Source organism: Macrobrachium nipponense, chromosome 35 (genome assembly GCF_015104395.2).
Source record: "Macrobrachium nipponense isolate FS-2020 chromosome 35, ASM1510439v2, whole genome shotgun sequence".
NCBI classification, from domain to species: domain Eukaryota; kingdom Metazoa; phylum Arthropoda; class Malacostraca; order Decapoda; family Palaemonidae; genus Macrobrachium; species Macrobrachium nipponense.
The window spans coordinates 15,882,465-15,904,396 of NC_061096.1; the positions used below are offsets into that span (position 1 = coordinate 15,882,465).

General features: G+C 41.5%; 1 protein-coding gene across 11 annotated transcripts in view; it reads right to left on the reverse strand.

Moving 5' to 3' along the window:
- Window positions 1-21,932, reverse strand: part of LOC135208437 (uncharacterized) — a 579,462-nt gene that overhangs the window by 178,739 nt on the left and 378,791 nt on the right. For all 11 annotated transcript variants that reach the window (XM_064240610.1, XM_064240608.1, XM_064240615.1 and 8 more), the window contains 4 exons: window positions 19,062-19,387; window positions 1,703-1,862; window positions 1,306-1,406; window positions 508-639 (listed from right to left, as the gene is read on the reverse strand). In XM_064240610.1, the coding sequence (XP_064096680.1) occupies window positions 508-639; window positions 1,306-1,406; window positions 1,703-1,862; window positions 19,062-19,387 (719 nt within the window). The remainder of the gene's footprint in view (window positions 1-507; window positions 640-1,305; window positions 1,407-1,702; window positions 1,863-19,061; window positions 19,388-21,932) is intronic.

Below are 21,932 nucleotides of genomic sequence, written 5' to 3' on the forward strand. Positions count from 1 at the left end.
TTCAATTTAAAGTTCATCGTGAAATAAATATACAAACTGACAGACCTCAAAGAATTACTCCCATACACTTGGAACTAAAATCAACTAAAACTCAGTAGCTTTGTAAAAATAAAAAATGGGGGATAAACTAAAGAGGCTGTACACAACATTTTCTGAAGGATTCAAACGTCAAAATTCCAGAAATACTCTGTAATTTGTGTCATGATGTAATGTTCGCACAGCATTTATAGTGTCAAATGTGGATAACATCATGTTAACAGTATGATTTAAAATTTTACCTTAAACCAATGTTGAAAGGCGATTTTCTGCATATGGTACTCTACTGCATCATTTTCAGTAAAGACTACCTGTTAGCTTCTAATATAGTACGTATTTGGTTTGAATTTCAAAATACGTACACTGAATCTTTTTTTTTTTCCAAGGTTACGTTAGCATCATATTCAAGTAGTTAATGTTATATACAATACCCATAATGTGCATATTAATAAACTTAAGAACTCTCCTTACCTTATACAAAGCAGCTAAGTGATTATCTGTGGCAATAAGAAATGGTTGGTTTACTCCTGGATGGTCAAGATCATGACACACAGCAGCAACAAGAGCTGCAAGTTTCTCAAAAGGAGTCATATGTTCTCGAATCTGAAATATGAAAATGAATCATGTCCTGGAATACATTATGTCAGTACTATTGTATTCAATGGCATTTTCAATTTTCAAATCATATCCCAACAACAGGTAATGAGTAAGTTATTAATACACAGGATGTTCAGCAATATCCCAGGTTACAATTTTCTTTTACTGTGAATAAAAATTTTGCTTCTATAACTAAAATTAATGTGTCAAACTGGAACTTCAGTACCCTGATTACAAGACTGAATTTAATAGGCTTTAATCTTTTTATATCCCTATTATAACAGTTTATTTATTGTTTCTTTATACAACATTTTGTCCGAAGAAATGCCATTCATTAGTGTAGCAACTTTCAAAGAAAAGAGATTAAAATTATGGTCACATTAGGTATGCTGAGCCACAACTGTCAATACAAACAGTATATGAAGTGGTCTCATGTACTTCTCAAGTCAGGCATATTTTTTTTACATTCCCACCTTTTGAGACTGAAAATCTCTTGAACATTCAGAATTTTTCATTTTCTTATTTAAGGGAACATTATTTTGGTAATTTACAATAAATACTTTCATTGCACGAGACTATAAATATTAAGCCATGATGAAAAAACTAACCCACAGATGCCAATGTATCAGTTTTTAAGTGCTTTACACTACAATACCAAAAAAATTGACCAACCTTCTCCTCTTCCAAATAGCAGTGCATGGCCTGAGTAACATCGGCGGCATGTATGGCATTGTGGTACGGATTGGAAGCATGATATCCATCCTCAATGAGACCTGAAATTCACAATACCACCACCTCAGGATGAATAAATAATTTGATATAATTTTAAAGCTAAAAGTAAGGGTATACATTCTCAAAACCCATTACCATATACGAATTATGTAATGTGAAAATGTTAAGGTTTCTGGTCAAATCTTCATTTGAATTAAAAAAAAATTCTAATGATACAAATACCAACTGGTGCATCATGCATGAAGGAATGAGTGAAATACAACAAAATTTTTAAAATATTCATTGTACCACTTTTACATCAACACATTTAACAAAAACTAATAATAATAGTACTTACTGAAACACTTCCACACAGTAACTGTGTCTAGATTGAAATGCTGGATGAGGCCATATTTGTGTAATAAATAAACGCAAAGCACCGAAACAGGTCGCCCTCCACATACACTATCAAGGGCAAAAGCATTGAATTCCCATACTCCCACTTGTGACAGTACACACTGCAAAAAAAAAAAAAAGAATTTATCTTGAAAGTAATCTGAAATGCTTAATTGACTAACTCTTCACCTCAATAGTATTATTTCCAAAGCTTTAATTTTTGAGATCAAATGACACATTCTAGGAGTAATGTGACAAGTAACTTATCAAGTATATCAGCAAAAAGAAATACAACATATGATTATTTTATTCAACTCAGAAATACAGGAGAACCAAATATCTAAACTGAGCAATTCAAGTTAATACTTGCAACAGATACAAAACAAAGCAGTAACTGGATTGAAAGACTGCAGGGCTATAATTTTCAAAAAAGGCTAAACAAGCACCAACAGGAAGTGGGGAGTAAGAAAAGGTCAATGTTATACAGTACATATAGCTGTACCTGGAGATATATTTGCTTTTATCATTAGGTTTAAGTATGATTTTACAATCAACCTCATGTTCCCTTGTGCTCTGAACCATCATTATGTATAAGAGGTTTTAACTGTATATTAAATGCACATCTGAAATAAATATGATCATACTGGAAACCTATGTCCATTACTAAAAATTGTAGTTTTTAATTCTAACACTATCAATCACACTTTTTACTCCTGTGGCAAGCTGAATAAAGATAACAAGAGCCCCTACCACTGTGATTGGTGAGAAATTCACCAACAAAAGTGGGATATGGTGTTTGCAGTCTCATGCCCTGAACATATTACAATAAAATCAAATAAGATATAAAAATACACATACATATACATATGCCTTTCATATATTCACACACACACACAAAGCTGGGTGATACAAAGACCCTCTTTGGACTTCTGCTACTCTCTTTCTAACACTTTATCTTCCATAAATCTGCACTAACCTTCAACCACCATTCTTACAGTTCTCTTCCAGTAAGGTCTGAGTCTACAAACTCTGCTGGGGCCCACAAAAGCTCAGCTGACACCATAAACATATAAAGATGAACTTTTTATGTTGTCAAGAAATTCTCTATACAATGTGCTGCTGATGTGACAATTTTCCAGTCACTGTATACCAACACACTAAATGGAAAAGATACTCTTTAACATAATGAACTCACAAGCAAGTTATTCCCCAAATTGTACGGCTTCCTCGCCCAGAAATAGATTTTTCCTACGTCAAAATCCCTTTTATATGCCACCAAATATATTTGCTTTAATCCTCATTATTTCTATAAAAGATAACTTGTATTTCCTAGCAAATTTTCCAATTTAGGACTGGGAATGGAAGACTTTTCTAAGCAGCTTTAGAGCAGCCTGAGAAAATCGTAGCTACACAGTGTCTAATAGGATTTACACATATAGTTTACTATAAAATCCTTTACATGAAACCCAATTATGACTCTTTATGACAATAGTATAAGCAGCCACCAAAATTAAATGGACATAAATTGACTGGATTTGGCAATCATTTCTTTAACAATAGATTTCAGAAGGGATTTGCTACTGTCTACAAACAGTTTTATCCAAAATTATGAACCTTAAGTTTTCTTTCATATTGCATAACAGATAAAGAAATCAGACATGAACTTAATTTTATTATCATAAATAAAAAAGAAGAATGAGAAAATGAAACCTTCCCTTATGTATTGTCATGCTAAACAAATCCACTAGAATACCATTTCTAGTGGTTTTGTTTCAGTTTATTTTCAGTTATACTGTAAACTCTTTGCATGTAGATATATTCAAAGAACCACTAGTAGAAAAAACAGACTGCTGCTATGACCAACCAACCCCGGTTTCTCGTCAGGAATGATTGCAAAATTTTTTGTATAGGTCATTTATGGGATTTTAAAATTTTATCATTTCAATTCAGAATTAAAAATTCAAAGAGCTATCTTTAATTATGAAGATGAAACCTAAACTAAATAAGGGTTGAGAAAATACTGCCTTCATTTAGTACTCAACTATTAGTAGTTGTATACTACATACAATACAGTTTACCATCCTCTCATCATCGCTTCTAATGCTGTGAGATGCTCAGGACCAGTTACATCTTTCTCGTGGTTTCACTTTCACAGATCTCAAGTCATCTCCACTCTCCAGCCTCACAGTTCTCATATAAGCAGATCCGAGTCTTCCAACTCATGGAAATAATGTCTGATGAATATAATTGAAAAGCGTCGTAACCTCGGAACGTCGTAACCCGGGGACTACCTGTATACTATCATTACGCCTGGGGCCAGCTTCTCTCACAACTGTCCCTTATATTACTGTGCAGACTGGAGGTATATTACTGTGAAGACTGAAGGTATCTTGGTGAAAATTTGGATACATAAGACAACTTCTCTTGTATCAGAACTTGTCATCTTAACAATTACATTACCATAATTTTTTACATTGTGGATATTATTATTATTAATAATTAATAATAATAATAATAATAATAATAATAATAATAATAATAATAATAATAATAATAATGTGGCGCCGTGGAGGAGTGGGTTAGGTCGTCAATAGACTTAAGTCAAGTTAAGCAACATTGGGGCTGGTCAGTCGTTGGATGGGTGACCGCTCTCCTCGGCGTTGATTCCTTGGGAAAGGATCTTTACCATAATTTCCTCAGTCTACTCAGCTGTAAATGAGTACCTATCCCTGATGGGGTAGGGTCCAGCTATGGGTTAAATAGCAAAACTCAGCAATGATGGAAAGAAATGAAGGAATAAACGACAACGACGTAAATGGAACCTCTGGCAACAGAGGAGCTTCGTCCGGCAACCAGGTATTCAACCCAATTGTAGGGGAAGATGGTCAGGTACTTGGAGGTCGTCATCCAGCAACTGATCACCACAACGACAGTAATCAACAGCCTGAGATTGGAGCTACAGAGGCAAAAAGGAAGAAATGGGACAAGAGAAGAAAATAAGGAAATATGGAGATGCTACATCAGAAGCAACCCGACGGAGAGAGGATATAGAAGAAGATTGGTCAACATCTGGAATGAGAGGAATAAAACACCCCCCAAACAGAGCAGAGGCTGGCAGACCAAGTAAGGAACATAAAGAAAAAGAACTGGCTCTCCCCAACAGAAAGAGAAGAACTGGAAAGGGAAATGTCACACGACAACGAATTACACGAAGACGAACTGAGAGACGATGCCACAGAAGACGACAGGGAGGATGAGGTATCAAAGACGACACACGAAGAAACACCGACGAAGTAACAGAGAGGACGGAATGGGTAGAAAAGATTAGACAATGGATGGAGCCAGATACAGAGAGAACAAAGATCCCCTCCATGAAAGCCTACAACACCAAGAAATTAAGGGAGAAAACAAGTGAGGTCAATGAAATAATGGGCCTAATACACACCACCAGTATCACAGAAACAAATAACTTGACATATGCAGGAGCAAGATTAGTAGCAGAACTGATGGGGAATTCGAACACCAACAACCACCTGCAACAACCAACCCAACAGAAACCAAAACAGCAACCTCCCTTGGAAAAAGGCGCCTGGAAAAGCAAATCATGGTGATGAGATCTGACTTGAGTAAACTGAAAGAGATGGCAGAAAAAAGGCTAAGAAGCAAGAAAACAAGGGAGGAACTCAACGAGAAATACAAAGTACAAGAGAGGGGACTAAACAACACAATAGAAGATGTAAAAACAGAGGCTTAAAGGCCAAAGCACACAAGATCCAACGGTACATGAACAGGAATAAGGGATATCAACAGAACAAACTATTCGGAACCACCAGAAAAGACTATACAGCCAACTAAGAGGGGAAGACAACCACCCAGAAATTCCTGAAGCCGAACCAAGTAAGAGACTCTGGGAAACATATGGAGCAATCCGGTATCACACAACAAACATGCAACATGGCTCCAGGAAGTCAAGGAAGAAGAAACAGGGAGAATAAAACAAAGATCACAGACATTCACGACAGACACAGTCAGACACCAACTAAAGAAAATGCCAAACTGGAAAGCCCCAGGTCCCGATGAAGTCCATGGATACTGGCTCAAAAACTTCAAGGCCCTACACCACGAATAGCAGAACAACTCCAGCATTGTATCTCAAATCACCAAGCACCCAAATGGATGACCACAGGAAGAACATCCTTAGTACAAAAGACAAGAGTAAGGGAAATATAGCCAGTAACTACAGGCCTATCACCTGCCTACCAATAATGTGGAAGTTACTAACAGGTATCATCAGTGAAAGGCTATACAACTACCTTAGAGGAGACAAACCACCATCCCCCACCAACAGAAAGGCTGCAGAAGGAAGTGTAGGGGCACAAAAGACCAGCTCCTGATAGACAAAATGGTAATGAAGAACAGTAGGAGAAGGAAAACCAACCTAAGCATGGCATGGATAGACTATAAGAAAGCCTTCGACATGATACCACACACATGGCTAATAGAATGCCTGAAAATATATGGGGCAGAGGAAAATACCATCAGCTTCCTCAAAAATACAATGCGCAACTGGAATACAATACTTACAAGCTCTGGAATAAGACTAGCAGAGGTTAATATCAGGGAGAGGGATCTTCCAGGGCGACTCACTGTCCCCACTACTCTTCGTAGTAGCCATGATTCCCATTGACAAAAGTACTACAGAAGATGGATGCCGGGTACCAACTCAAGAAAAGAGGCAACATAATCAACCATCTGATGTTCATGGACGACATCAAGCTGTATGGTAAGAGCATCAAGGAAATAGATACCCTAATCCAGACTGTAAGGATTGTATCTGGGGACATCAGGATGGAGTTTGGAATAGAAAAATGCGCCTTAGTCAACATACAAAAAGGCAAAGTAACGAGAACTGAAGGGATAAAGCTACCAGATGGGAGCAACATCAAACACATAGATGAGACAGGATACAAATACCTGGGAATAATGGAAGGAGGGGATATAAAACACCAAGAGATTGAAGGACACGATCAGGAAAGAATATATGCAGAGCTCAAGGCGATACTCAAGTCAAAAGTCAACGCCGGAAATATGATAAAAACATAAACACATGGGCAGTGCCAGTAATCAGATACAGCGCAGGAAATAGTGGAATGGACGAAGGCAGAACTCCGCAGCATAGATCAGAAAACCAGGAAAAAAACAAATGACAATACACAAAGCACTACACCCAAGAGCAAATACGGACAGACTATACATAACACGAAAGGAAGGAGGGAGAGACTACTAAGTATAGAGGACTGCGTCAACATCGAAACAGAGCACTGGGGCAATATCTGAAAACCAGTGAAGACGAGTGGCTAAAGAGTGCATGGGAAGAAGGACTAATAAAAGTAGACGAAGACCCAGAAATATACAGAGACAGGAGAAAGACAGAAAGAACAGAGGACTGGCACAACAAACCAATGCACGGACAATACATGAGACAGACTAAAGAACTAGCCAGCGATGACAATTGGCAATGGCTACAGAGGGGAGAGCTAAAGAAGGAAACTGAAGGAATGATAACAGCGCACAAGATCCGGCCCTAAGAACCAGATATGTTCAAAGTATGATAGACGGAAATAACATCTCTCCCATATGTAGGAAGTGCAATACGAAAAATGAAACCATAAACCACATAGCAAGCGAATTGCCCGGCACTTGCACAGAACCAGTACAAAAAGAGGCATGATTCAGTAGGCAAAAGCCCTCCACTGGAGCCTGTGCAAGAAACATCAGCTACCTTGCAGTAAGTAAGTGGTACGAGCACCAACCTGAAGGAGTGATAGAAAACGATCAGGCAAAGATCCTCTGGGACTATGGTATCAGAACGGATAGGGTGATACGTGCAAACAGACCAGACGTGACGTTGATTGACAAAGTCAAGAAGAAAGTATCACTCATTGATGTCGCAATACCATGGGACACCAGAGTTGAAGAGAAAGAGAGGGAAAAAAACTGGATAAGTATCAAGATCTGAAAATAGAAATAAGAAGGATATGGGATATGCCAGTGGAAATCGTACCCATAATCATAGGAGCACTAGGCACGATCCCAAGATCCCTGAAAAGGAATCTGGAAAAAAAACTAGGGAGCGCTCGAAGTAGCTCCGGGCCTCATGCAGAAGAGTGTTGATCCTAGAAACGGCGCACATAGTAAGAAAAGTGATGGACTCCTAAGGAGGCAGGATGCAACCCGGAACCCCACACTATAAATACCACCCAGTCGAATTGGAGGACTGTGATAGAGCAAAAAAAAAAAAAAAAAAAAAAAAAAAAAAAAAAAAAAAAAAAAAAAAAAAAAAAATAATAATAATAATAATAATCTAATAATAATAATCAGATACAGTGCAGGAATAGTGGAATGGAAGAAGGCAGAACTCTGCATCATAGATCATAAACCAGGAAACATATGAACAATACACAAAGCACTACACCCAAGAGCAAATACGGACAGACTATACATAACACGAAAGGAAGGAGGGAGAGGACTACTAAGTATAGAGGACTGCGTCAACATCGAAAACAGAGCACTGGGGCAATATCTGAAAACCAGTGAAAACAAGAGTTGGCTAAAGAGTGCATGGGAAGAAGGACTAATAAAAGTAGACGAAGACCCAGAAATATACAGAGACAGGAGAATGACAGACAGAACAGAGGACTGGCACAACAAACCAATGCACGGACAATACATGAGACAGATTAAAGAACTAGCCAGCGATGACACAAGGCAATGGCTACAGAGGGGAGAGCTAAAGAAGGAAACTGAAGGAATGATAACAGCGGCACAAGATCAGGCCCTAAGAACCAGATATGTTCAAAGAACGATAGACGGTAATAACATCTCTCCCATATGTAGGAAGTGCAATACGAAAAATGAAACCATAAACCACATAGCAAGCGAATGCCCGGCACTTGCACAGAACCAGTACAAAAAGAGGCATGATTCAGTGGCAAAAGCCCTCCACTGGAGCCTGTGCAAGAAACATCAGCTACCTTGCAGTAATAAGTGGTACGAGCACCAACCAGAGGGAGTGATAGAAAACGATCAGGCAAAGATCCTCTGGGGCTATGGTATCAGAATGGATAGGGTGATACGTGCAAATAGACCAGACGTGGGACTTGATTGACAAAGTCAAGAAGAAAAGTATCACTCATTGATGTCGCAATACCATGGGACACCAGAGTTGAAGAGAAAGAGAGGGAAAAAATGGATAAGTATCAAGATCTGAAAATAGAAATAAGAAGAATATGGGATATGCCAGTGGAAATCGTACCCATAATCATAGGCACAATCCCAAGATCCCTGAAAAGGAATCTAGAAAAACTAGACGCTGAAGTAGCTCCAGGACTCATGCAGAAGAGTGTGATCCTAGAAACGGCGCACATAGTAAGAAAAGTGATGGACTCCTAAGGAGGCAGGATGCAACCCGGAACCCCACACTATAAATACCACCCAGTTGAATTGGAGGACTGTGATAAAAAAAAAAAAATGAAAAATAATAATAATAATAATAATAATAATTATTATTATTATTATTATTATTATTATTATTATTTGATTAAAAACATCCAAAGTTTTTAATGAATGTTAATTTCCTAATATTGGAAATATAGTTTCAACTTGAGCCTTACTCTTATTTTACATAAATGAATGTTTGAATGAACACTCAAGCCAAAATTAGGCTGAAGAATTTTTTTGAAACAATGTCGTAACTGAGAGATTCTTAAAAATCAGTTTTCTTTTCTGGGGGCACCAGTGATACACAATACCAAAAATTCCATACCTCAAAGAATGAAATTATTTATATCGTAAAAATTTTATTCTCTATATCAAGCATCAGGTCTCAAGGTCTCATTCATATTCCTAAATTTATGGCTGTTATCCTTCATGGAAAAAATACAATGTACCTTGAATCAATGTTTTCTTGTACAAAAATCTAAGGTGTTTAAAATTCAATCAATTTTATAGCTTCTGAACCTGAGTTGTTCAAACTTAATCTCATTACATAAACTAAAGTATGAAAAGAATAATGTATCACATTATTCTTTTCACACATATATGACCACCCTCCATTTACATAATTTTGTGAAATTTAATTTAAATATGGTCTATAAGAGAAAATGATGCTTCAACTTTGAAGCAGAACTATTTAATGTACATACTTAAATCTACTTCTTCAGAGATTTTATTTTATTTCATTTTTTATTTTGTTCAGCTGAAACTAGGCCCTATTCTGGGCTCAGCTCGTGTCGGCCTATGAAAGTAATCCTTAACATCATTCTTTCTAGTAAAATTAGCCTAAAATTACCAGAAAAAGAAAAACAAAATTAAGAAAATGTCAGTAAAAAACTGACTCGCTCACTCTTAAAAAGAAGTGTCGGTATGATATAGGGGCGAGTGTGGAACACTACCACGAGACAAACACCAATTAGAACTTCCTATCAGAATCCCCCCAAGAGAGAGCCGATACCCAACGGGCGATGCAGCCTCTACTACTACTACTAGAGGACGCCACAGACAGCAGCGCCCCTAGCGGTCATCCTTAATTTTTAGCACCAGCGACAAGTCGCCATTTTCTTGTGCTCGTGTTTTTTCTTGGGATTATCCGTTTTTGGAATCATGGAACGCTCTGCTATCGCCACGGCTAGTTAAGTAACTCATAAGTAACATTTTACTGTAATTTTATCTCCGGGTACCAGTATTTTCCTAGGTCAAATACGGTTCCTCGGTTGTCTCGTGGCGGCCATGCCGCCTCGTAAGAATTCCCGGTCCTCCATACTGGGACTTCTTATGCTTATGGGCTTACTTTTTCACATTCATTGTTTACATCGAGTTTTAGCTAGTTCAGCCCTCCTACCATTTCTCTTAGCTTGGTATTTAGGGCTATTATTATTATTTTCGGCCCAGCATCTCCCCGGCTCTTGCTCTACATCGGCTATCGCTGGCTCCGAGTAGGTCCGTTCTGTTTCTCGGAACAGTCTGCCTCCTCCTGGGCTTCTTTCTCTTTTACTAAAAGTGTCTCTTCCCCCTTTTCGATGTATGTTTTTATTTAGGGTGTTAGGCTAGCCTAGGTGCTTGTTCCACATGTTGGTACAGCTTGGTCACGTGGCCCTACCACGGTTGTGTTGCTCGCGGCCTAGGCCACTTGCGGTCACGTGTACTATAGCACCTTACCCTGCCCCTTCCCTCCCCCTCTGATGTAGGGAGGAGCTGGGGGACCCCTTGGTTGTCATAACAACCTCATCGCCTTTCTCTCACACTCTCGGAGGGTGACCGGGGTGGGGGTTCCGCCAGCAGGGGGGTATAGGGCGACCACTTTGTTTGGTACCGGGTGGGTCCGGGGGTCTCCATAACGGGTAGTTGGTGAGGTGGGGAGGATGTAGGCCATCCCTCCCCCCTTTTCCTCGCTCCCGCCGTGTTTCGCCGGGACCTCCATCCCCCCCTCCCCATTACTCAGCCACCTCCCTTACGATACGAAAGGAGCCTTCCGTCGCAGCCGGGGCCCTTTGGTTATAGGATATTGGCTCCGCTAGCGGGCAGGTGGGTGCTATGGATGGTCGATTGCTTGCCTACTATATCCTTATATCTCTCCCCAGCTAACCGGAAGGGAGCTTACCCTTACCTACGCACTCTTCTAGTAGAACGGGTGGAGAGAAGTTGTTTTAATGTTGTTATTTTGCTACTTTAAGGATATATACCCTATTATAAGATATTTTACAATGAATTGTGTATTATTATTATTCATTTTATCAACCATCCCCGCCATTGTCCGTCGTGGTTTCCATTACATCACTCCTATTGGGTTGATTCTTGTGCCTCCGCCATTAGCGGAGCCATAGCCTATCTTCCAACCTGGTTACCACATGTATTTTAGCGGGGCTCTGGTTTTATCTAACTTTATCGCTCCGGCACCAGCGGAGCATATGTTAGCTGTAAGTGTTTACTCTGTACTCATGTACGTTTTCACTTACAGGCTACCAACTGCCAGGTCCTCGCCTGTAATGCGACGCTGTATGACCCCTGTGGACATGACGAGTGCAGGTCTCACGCCCCGTGTGCCACTTCGTCACAACGCGTCGATCGTCTGGCACCCCGCAAAAACCCGAGGCCTGCGCTATATGCTACGACCTGGTCGCTCAGCTGGGGGATGGGGTAAGTCCATTATGAGGTTACTTATGAATTTACTAACAACTTCTAGTTCGTAAGTTTGTTAACCCTGTCCGCAATTGGTAGCTAATCCAGCCTTTCTTTCAGGCTAGCGGTCGTGAGGGAAGTCGCCCTCGCCACCCTGAAAAGCGTGGGTGGCGGCTTTGGGAAAAAACGCCGCCAAGGGAACCAGCCCTACATATTGGATAGGAAGCTGGCCATCCAGATCTTCCCTGCGGGCAAGTCGACGGGCTACGTCGACCCCTTGTCCGCCGCCCCCGTGATAGCCACCATCCAACAAGAACTCCAGCCATTCGTTTGGGGGTCGTAGCCTCCCAGGAGTCAGTTCCGGACGTCGCCGCCCTGGACCTGAATCTCGAGCCGATGGCGGTAGTAAGTGAGGATTTGTTGGTTGAGGTAGGTTTGTCGGGCGCCCAAGGTCTTTCCTTGGGCGCTCCTCCTGGATCTTCTCCTGTCCCTTCTTATTCTTCCGCCTCTTTTCCAGGCTTTCCGGGATCCGAGATCCCTAGCCGCACTCCCTCTCTCTCTGTACCCTCCTAAGGAGAAGGGAAGGAGAGAACCGAAGACCTTGTCTAAGACGACTTCTAGGGAAGTCGTCTTCGTCTTCTTCGGCCAGGAAGTCATCGACTTCATACGCCGACGCGGTGGAAGTGGAAGGCTAAGCCGAGCTTCTTCCCAGTCGAAGAGCTCCAGAAGCAAGGCTTCGAAGGAGAAGGCTCGCGCTACCTCCGAGTCGCTGCCTTCTCCCGCCTCCGCTGCCCCCTCTCCGGCTATGCCGGCAGGGGTGGCAAGCACCAGCTCCTGCGTTCCCTCTCCTGTCTCACCAGGAATGATGGAGCAGGTAGGAGTGATGGTAGGTTCCCAAATTTCAGCTTGTTGGGAACACGTTTTGAGCAGATGTTCGCTGCAATTGTCGAGCAGTCTGTCTCAAACTGGACAGACGGTCCAGGAAAAAACTCTCTAATAGAATGAGAGAGAATGAGGATCGGGTAGCTGGGCTATCCCAGGCTCCTCCCCCAGTCTCCCCTGCTTCTAGCACGGGGATTCTCCAACTTCCGCCTTACGACTCCTTGCCAGCTTTCTTTCTATGGGACAATCCATGGAGAGTAGCGGCCTACGCTCCTTTTAAGGACGGGATGATTTCGATCCCGGAGTTTGGCACTCGAAGGATTGAGGACTTCGAGTTCTATCCTCCGGGTCTGTCACAGCCTTTCATCGGGTATGCTAGGCTGACGCCCAACGGCTCTTACGAGAGAGGACAAGATCTCGAAGGAGTCAGTCCTCTACAGTAGAGATCACGCCCCCAACGGGAATGGGTTCACTGCCTTGAGGACTGGGAGTGTACTAACACTAGACTCCAGGCCTATAAGAGCCCCTTCACTATTTTCGCGACGGAAGAGGAGGTCTCTCTCCGTTCGCCACGAAATTGGTGGGAGAAGGCTCTTCAGGCAGTCCTCAAGGATGATCCCGTTCCACAGTTGAGAGAGTCGGAGTCTACTTCTCCACTCTTCCCCGCCTTCGGAGAGTTATGGGAAAACCTGCCAGCTACTTTCACGCTGGGTAAACTCAAGCGGACTGCGCTATGACCAGTTCGGTGAGAAGTTACCTAGGCTGCCGGATTCCCTAATCCAGGCAGGAGTTCGATGCGCGAACTAGGTTTGGCAGGTCCCTTAACTCTCTTGTCGTTACGGAAATGGCTGCTCTTTCATACGCTAACGAACCGCTGTTCAAGATCCTGGCGAAATCGCAGTTTCAGACGGTTCTGTTAGACGCCTTTGACTTCTTCCAAGCCAGGAGGAACTGTCGCAAGCATGTTCTTCAAGAGTGCACTATCAGGCACGAGCCTAATAGACTCTTGGCTGCGAGCATGTGGGGAGCGGATCTCTTCCCAGAGTCCGCAGTGAACGAAGTCCACCACGAAAGCTGCTAGACTCAACCAGAGCCTTAGAGCTAGGTGGGGTAATTTCCTCTAAGAGGAAACAGGAATCCGTTCCCACTGCTGGCAAGAAACCAAAGAAGGCTGGTAAGAGGTTCCAGCCATATAAAAAACTCCAGCATCAGCAGCGTTTGTGGCAGGCAGTCCCAGTTACCCAACAGGGACAACCTGCTACATCTAAGCAAACCCAGCCTTTCCTCCTGGTGCCCCAGCAATCGCAACCTTCGACTTCCTACGCTATCTCGCCTGCCTTTAACCCTGCTTATGAGGCTCAAGGCTACTCTCAACCGAGGGGTAGGGCGAGAGGTTACTTTCGTCACCGTGGCGCAGGAAGGGGCACAAGGAGTAAGCAGTTCAGAGGAGGGCGTGGTGGCCAACCCGCCCATCAGCAATGAGCTCCCCAGTAGGAGGGAGGCTGTTCCTCTTCCGCCACAGGTGGGGGTTCAGCAGTTGGGCACAGAGCATAGTGTCCAAAGGATTAGGCTGGAGCTGGATCCAAGATCCTCCTCCAATCAAATCATTTCATCAGATACCGTCAAAGGAATTGATAGATTACGCGAAGAAACTTCCTTTCAGAAAGGAGCTATTGCGAGAGTCAAACATCTAAAATTTCAAGGTCGCTTATTCAGCGTGCCAAAGAAAGGCTCAACAAAAAGAAGGGTAATTTCTTAGACTTGTCAAAGCTAAACTCTTTCATTCGCTGCGACAAGTTCAAGATGCTTACCCTCTCGCAAGTAAGGACCCTTACTTCCGCGTGGAGCCGTCACATGCTCCATCGATCTTACAGACGCATACTATCATATCCCTATAGCCAGGCACTTCCGCCCATTCCTAGGATTCAGGCTAGGAAATCAGACATTCTCATTCAAAGTGATGCCCTTCGGTCTGAATGTAGCCCCCAGGGTATTCACAAAGATAGCAGAAGTGGTTGTACAACATTGAGAGCTCAGGGAATCATGGTAGCGGCATACCTCGACGATTGGTTGATCTGGGCACCAACAGTCGAGGAATGTCTCAAAGCTACCAAAAGGTAGTTCACTTTCTGGAACATCTTGGGTTCCAGATAAACAAAACGAAATCCAGACTTATTCCCGGAATCTCGTTTTCAGTGGCTAGGAATCCAATGGGATTTGTCCTCCCACAATCTATCAATTCCAGTGGTCAAACGGAAGGAAATAGCAAAATCTGTCAGGCAATTTCTCAAATGCAAACAAACGTCAAGAAGAAACCAGGAGAGAATCCTAGGGTCTCTTCAGTTTGCTTCGGTAACAGATATCCTTCTGAAAAGCAAGGCTGAAAGATATAAATCGAATTTGGCGGTCAAAAGCAAACTCCAATATCGAGACAAGTTTGTCAGTAATCCCACAGATCCTCCGCAACCAACTACGGCCTTGGTCAAAAGTAAAGAACTTAAGCCAAGAAAAGTACCCTTCAATATCCCTCCCAGTGTTAACCATTCACACGGATGCATCCCTGTCCGGGTGGGGGGGATACTCCTCAGTTCAAACAGGTTCATGGGACTTGGTCAGTTCAATTTCGCCAGCTCCACATAAACGTGTTGGAAGCAATGGCAGTATTTCTTACTCTGAAGAGACTGCTTCCCCCGAAGAAGTCTCATCTAAGGCTAGTTTTGGACAGTGCAGTGGTAGTTCATTGCATCAACAGAGGAGGGGTCAAATCCAAGCATGTGAACCATGTCATGATAGCCATCTTTGCATAGCAAGCAAACACAAATGGCATCTGTCTGCCACTCACCTGGCAGGAGTAAGAAAGTGATAGCAGACGCCCTGTCCCGGTCAGTTCCTCTGGAATCAGAGTGGTCTCTGGACGTCGGGTCATTCCAGTGGGTAAGCCGGAGAGTCCCAGGTCTCCAAGTGGATCTCTTCGCCTCTCACAAGCGAACCACAAGCTCCCTTGCTATGTGCCCCCAACCTGGACCCTCTGGCTTATGCCACGGACGCCCTGTCGTTGGATTGGAATCAGTGGAGGAGAATTTATGTTTTCCTCCAGTGAATCTTCTCTTGAAAGTCCTAGACAAACTAAGGTCTTTCAAAGGGATAGTAGCTCTGATTGCACCGGACTGGCCCAAGAGCAACTGGTATCCTCTTCTTTTGGAATTGGGTCTCCGACCTCAACGGATCCCCAATCCCAAACTATCACAATCAGTACAAATGAGGACTGTGTTTCGCTTCCTCAGGAACTCTCAGGACCCTAACTTTTTAATGGACTTCATGAAGTTTGCGGCTAATAAAGATGCTGACAATTGATCCACAGAATATTCTCTTCCTAGAATCAGATAAGAGAGAGTCAACCATTAGACAATATGGACTCAGCTGTTAAAAATTAGCATCTTTCTTGAGAGAATCGAACACTACAACCATGACAGTTAATTTAGCTATATTTTTCCTTTTTCAGATCCTTATTTGAAAAAGGTTTAGCAGCTAGCACGATTACCACTCATAAGTCGGCTTTGAAGAAAATCTTTCAGGTAGGTTTTCAGATAGATTTGACTGATTCTTATTTCACATCTATCCCTAAAGCCTGTGCTAGACTTAGACCTTCTCAGAGGCCTACTACAGTTCATGGTTCTTAAATGATGTCCTCAAACTAGCTTCAGATACTGACACTCATCTTGTACATTCATAATGCTCCTGAGGAAGACATTATCTTATTAAGCCTAGCCTCAGGAGCTAGAATTTCAGAACTGTCGGCTCTATCCAGGGATGCGGGTCATGTGGAATTCCTCCCATCAGGAGAAGTTCTACTGGCTCCGGATCGTAGCTTTTTAGCCAAAAATGAAGATCCTCTTGCAAGGTGGGCTCCTTGGAAGGTTATCCCACTTCCACAGGATCCTTCTCTCTGCCCAGTATCAACTCTTAGAGCCTTTCTATCTCGTACTTCTTCTAGATCCTCGGGTGCTCTCTTCATGAGAGAAAAAGGTGGTACTTTATCAGTTAAAGGCATTAGACAACAAATCCTTTACTTCATTAAACAAGCCAACCCTGAGTCATTCCCAAAAGCACATGATATCAGGGGAGTAGCCACCTCAATTAATTATTTCCAACATATGAACTTGAGGATCTTAGAAAGTATACTGGATGGAAATCCCCGACAGTCTTTAAACGGCATTATTTAAAGTCCTTGGAATCTTTAAAGTTTTCAGCAGTAGCAGCGGGAAACATAGTTTCCCCTGATACTGCTTAGTAGTTGTAGTATTGATCCAGGTCTCCTTTCTACCTACTTCAACCAACATGCCTCAACCTATCGTCAGGCTACTCAACATCATAGCCTTAGCCGTTGTGTCTTATAGTGGTTTGTCCCTTATTTTTTTTGCTAGGGACAACCACCCTTGTACTAATATGTACTTCAGTGTTCCCTACCCTTATTTTATGCTAGGTAGGCCACAATATGTTTGTTTATAAATTCTCCATTGGGTTTGTGATAAGTTTCAGTCACAATGTGTTTGTATATATTTGAATTAATTGTATTAATTGTATTAATGATGGACTTGAGTGTACCTACCCTTATTTTTATGCTAGGGTAGGACACATGTATGTATATATTTGTAATTATATATTCTAATTAAGTAAATCCAAAAATTCCTTATTTTACATGCATATTTATAATTTTTATTATCTACCATTTAAGTACTTTAAGTTTACTAGCATTCTGTTATTGATTATTGTAATAAGTTAGTTTAAGTGCTTAATTTGTATGCTGTATTTGATTTACTTATATTATATCCATCATTTTAATCTGTTTTTCATTATTTCCTTTCCTTTTTCCATCTGTCTGTTTCTCTGGTACTCTTTCATAGGCCGACACGAGCTGAGCCCAGAAAAGGGATTTTTGAGACGAAGAAAAAATCTATTTCTGGGTGATTGGCTCGTGTCGCCCTATGAAACCCATCCCTTTTTTTATGGTTTGTTTTCCCCCCCCTTGCAGGACAAGATGTATTTATGTTTTAATTAAGGATGACCGCTAGGGGCGCTGCTGTCTGTGGCGTCCTCTAGTAGTAGTAGTAGAGGCTGCATCGCCCGTTGGTATCGGCTCTCTCTTGGGGGGATTCTGATAGGGAAGTTCTAATTGGTGTTTGTCTCGTGGTAGTGTTCCACACTGGTGCGGACCCCTATCATACCGACACTTCTTTTTAAGAGTGAGCGAGTCAGTTTTACTGACATTTTCTTAATTTTGTTTTTCTCTGGTAATTTTAGGCTAATTTTACCTAGAAAGAATGATGTTAAGGATTACTTTCATAGGGCGACACGAGCCAATCACCCAGAAATAGATTTTTCCTTCGTCAAAATCCCTTTTTTAGTACTGCACTACACTTGATATGGGTGTGTGACTAAGGACCAAGTTTAATTCACCACAAATGCTTTCATACAATCATGTTCAAAAGAGATTTATACAACACTGTACTTAGGTTTGAAAAAACTATGCACTATTCCATTTTAATTCAAAATGCTACTGAGTGTTATCAGATAAAGCTTTCAAATTTGTTTGGTATTTTTTTTCTTATACTATTACCATAATCCTCTAAATACTTCAAATACCAAGCCTACTGATTATTACACTCAAAAACACTTCACTAAGCCTTAAGCCTCCTTGAGATGAATACAGCACTCATTTTTCAACAAAGCTCATTATTTACAATTTACAAAACTACATCTATCAAATACAAATCTTTACCTTTGTCTAACTATACACTGTAGACCTAAGATGAAACCTGCAAACACTGCACTCACAAAGTAAAAAAAAGACAGAAACAATAAGTAATAGGCATAAAATTAAATGCAGACTTCAAGACTGTTAATGGAGTATGAATATGTATGCTAATTATAAACATAAAACAATCGTTTTTGCAATAACTAAAACAGCACTTGTCCTAAATACAATATAGTTCCTGTATTTCTATTATGACCAAATAAAACCTGAAATTCCTGGACAAACCATGGAAGTACTGCAGCAAGCAAGCCCATCTCACAAATTCATACTGTCATACGCATGCACAGACAATCTCTCTTAATATGACAATCATTTTCTCATCTCAATCAAGCAGCCAAATAATCCCTGTCAACACACACACACACACACACACACACACACACAAATTTCCATCTCTTTCTGCATAATCTTGCACCAAATCTAACTGTCACTATTTTTTCCTCCTCACCTGCGTAGGCCCATGGTAGAGATCATCTAAAAGAGCCCTATGGTGTTTCTCCATCTGGTGTGTCGGTGGTTTCCTTCTCCTCCGCCGATGCAATGTGAGGAACCTACTGTAAGAGCCTGAACCCCGGGAAACTCCCCTTAGGAGCCTTTCCTCAGCATCACCAACACTGCTACTCATCTCCCCATCGCCCATAGGGAATGGCAGGGCACTTGCTGAGGAGGGGATAGCACTGCTTCTCCAACCGGCATCGGAGGACACCCTTCCTGCACTGCCTGCAACAGTGGGGGTCAACGATGTCTCTACCGTTGTCCCACCTTTTACATCACCTGTAATTATAATTATCATTATTAGTAGCAGTATACAAATGATGTTGCTGAAATCATTTTTACTAGTTAAAATCTAATAAACAAAATATCAGTCACTTTCTTTTTTAAAAAGTGGGGTCTCAACTTATTCTTTGAAAGCTTGAATTTCAAGTCAATGGCCCCTGTAGGATTGTTCCATATGAATAAGTTTCATATTCTGAATAATAATAATAATAATAATAATAATATAATAATAATAATAATAATAATAATAATAATAATAATAATAATAATAATAATAATAATAATAATAATAATAATAATAATAATAATAATAATAATAATAAACTTGACATATGCAGGAGCAAGATTAGTAGCAGAACTGATGGGAATTCGAACACAACACCACCAGCACAACCAACCCAACAGAAACCAAAACAGCAACCTCCTTGGAAAAGGCGCCTGGAAAAGCAAATCATGGTGATGAGATCTGACTTGAGTAAACTGAAAGAGATGGCAGAAAAAAGGCTAAGAAGCAAGAAAACAAGGGAGGAACTCAACGAGAAATACAAAGTACAAGAGAGGGGATTAAACAACACAATAGAAGATGTAAAAACAGAGGCTTAAGGCCAAAGCACATAAGATCCAACGATACATGAACAGGAATAAGGGATACCAACAGAACAAACTATTCGGAACCAACCAGAAAAGACTATACAGCCAACTAAGAGGGGAAGACAACCACCCAGAAATTCCTGAAGCCGAACCAAGTAAGAGACTCTGGGAAAACATATGGAGCAATCCGGTATCACACAACAAACATGCAACATGGCTCCAGGAAGTCAAGGAAGAAGAAACAGGGAGAATAAACAAAGATTCACAGACATCACGACAGACACAGTCAGGACACCCAACTTAAAGAAAATGCCAAACTGGAAAGCCCCTAGGTCCGATGAAGTCCATGGATACTGGCTCAAAAACTTCAAGGGCCCTACACCCACGAATAGCAGAAACAACTCCAGCATTGTATCTCAAATCACCAAGCACCCAAATGGATGACCACGGAAGAACATCCTTAGTACAAAAAGACAAGAGTAAGGGAAATATAGCCAGTAACTACAGGCCTACCAATAATGTGGAAGTTACTAACAGGTATCATCAGTGAAAGGCTATACAACTACCTAGAGGAAACAAACACCATCCCCCACCAACAGAAAGGCTGCAGAAGGAAGTGTAGGGGCACAAAAGACCAGCTCCTGATAGACAAAATGGTAATGAAGAACAGTAGGAGAAGGAAAACCAACCTAAGCATGGCATGGATAGACTATAAGAAAGCCTTCGACATGATACCACACACATGGCTAATAGAATGCCTGAAAATATATGGGGCAGAGGAAAATACCATCAGCTTCCTCAAAAATACAATGCGCAACTGGAATACATACTTACAAGCTCTGGAATAAGACTACGCAAGAGGTTAATATCAGGAGAGGGATCTTCCAGGGCGACTCACTGTCCCCACTACTCTTCGTAGTAGCCATGATTCCCATGACAAAAGTACTACAGAAGATGGATGCCGGGTACCAACTCAAGAAAAGAGGCAACAGGATCAACCATCTGATGTTCATGGACGACATCAAGCTGTATGGTAAGAGCATCAAGGAAATAGATACCCTAATCCAGACTGTAAGGATTGTATCTGAGGACATCAGGATGGAGTTTGGAATAGAAAAATGCGCCTTAGTCAACATACAAAAAGGCAAAGTAATGAGAACTGAAGGGATAAAGCTACCAGATGGGAGCAACATCAAACACATAGATGAGACAGGATACAAAATACCTGGGAATAATGGAAGGAGGAGATATAAAACACCAAGAGATGAAGGACACGATCAGGAAAGAATATATGCAGAGACTCAAGGCGATACTCAAGTCAAAACTCAACGCCGGAAATATGATAAAAGCCATAAACACATGGGCAGTGCCAGTAATCAGATTACAGTGCAGGAATAGTGGAATGGACGAAGGCAGAACTCCGCAGCATAGATCAGAAAACCAGGAAACATATGACAATACACAAAGCACTACACCCAAGAGCAAATACGGACAGACCTATACATAACACGAAAGGAAGGAGGGAGAGGACTACTAGTATAGAGGACTGCGTCAACATCGAAAACAGAGCACTGGGGCAATATCTGAAAACCAGTGAAGACGAGTGGCTAAAGAGTGCATGGGAAGAAGGACTAATAAAAAAAGCAGACGAAGACCCAGAAATATACAGAGACAGGAGAAAGAGAGAAAGAACAGAGGACTGGCACAACAAACCAATGCATGGACAATACATGAGACAGACTAAAGAACTAGCCAGCGATGACAATTGGCAATGGCTACAGAGGGGAGAGCTAAAGAAGGAAACTGAAGGAATGATAACAGCGGCACAAGATCAGGCCCTAAGAACCAGATATGTTCAAAGTACAATAGACGGAAATAACATCTCTCCCATATGTAGGAAGTGCAATACGAAAGTGAAACCATAAACCACATAGCAAGTGAATGCCCGGCA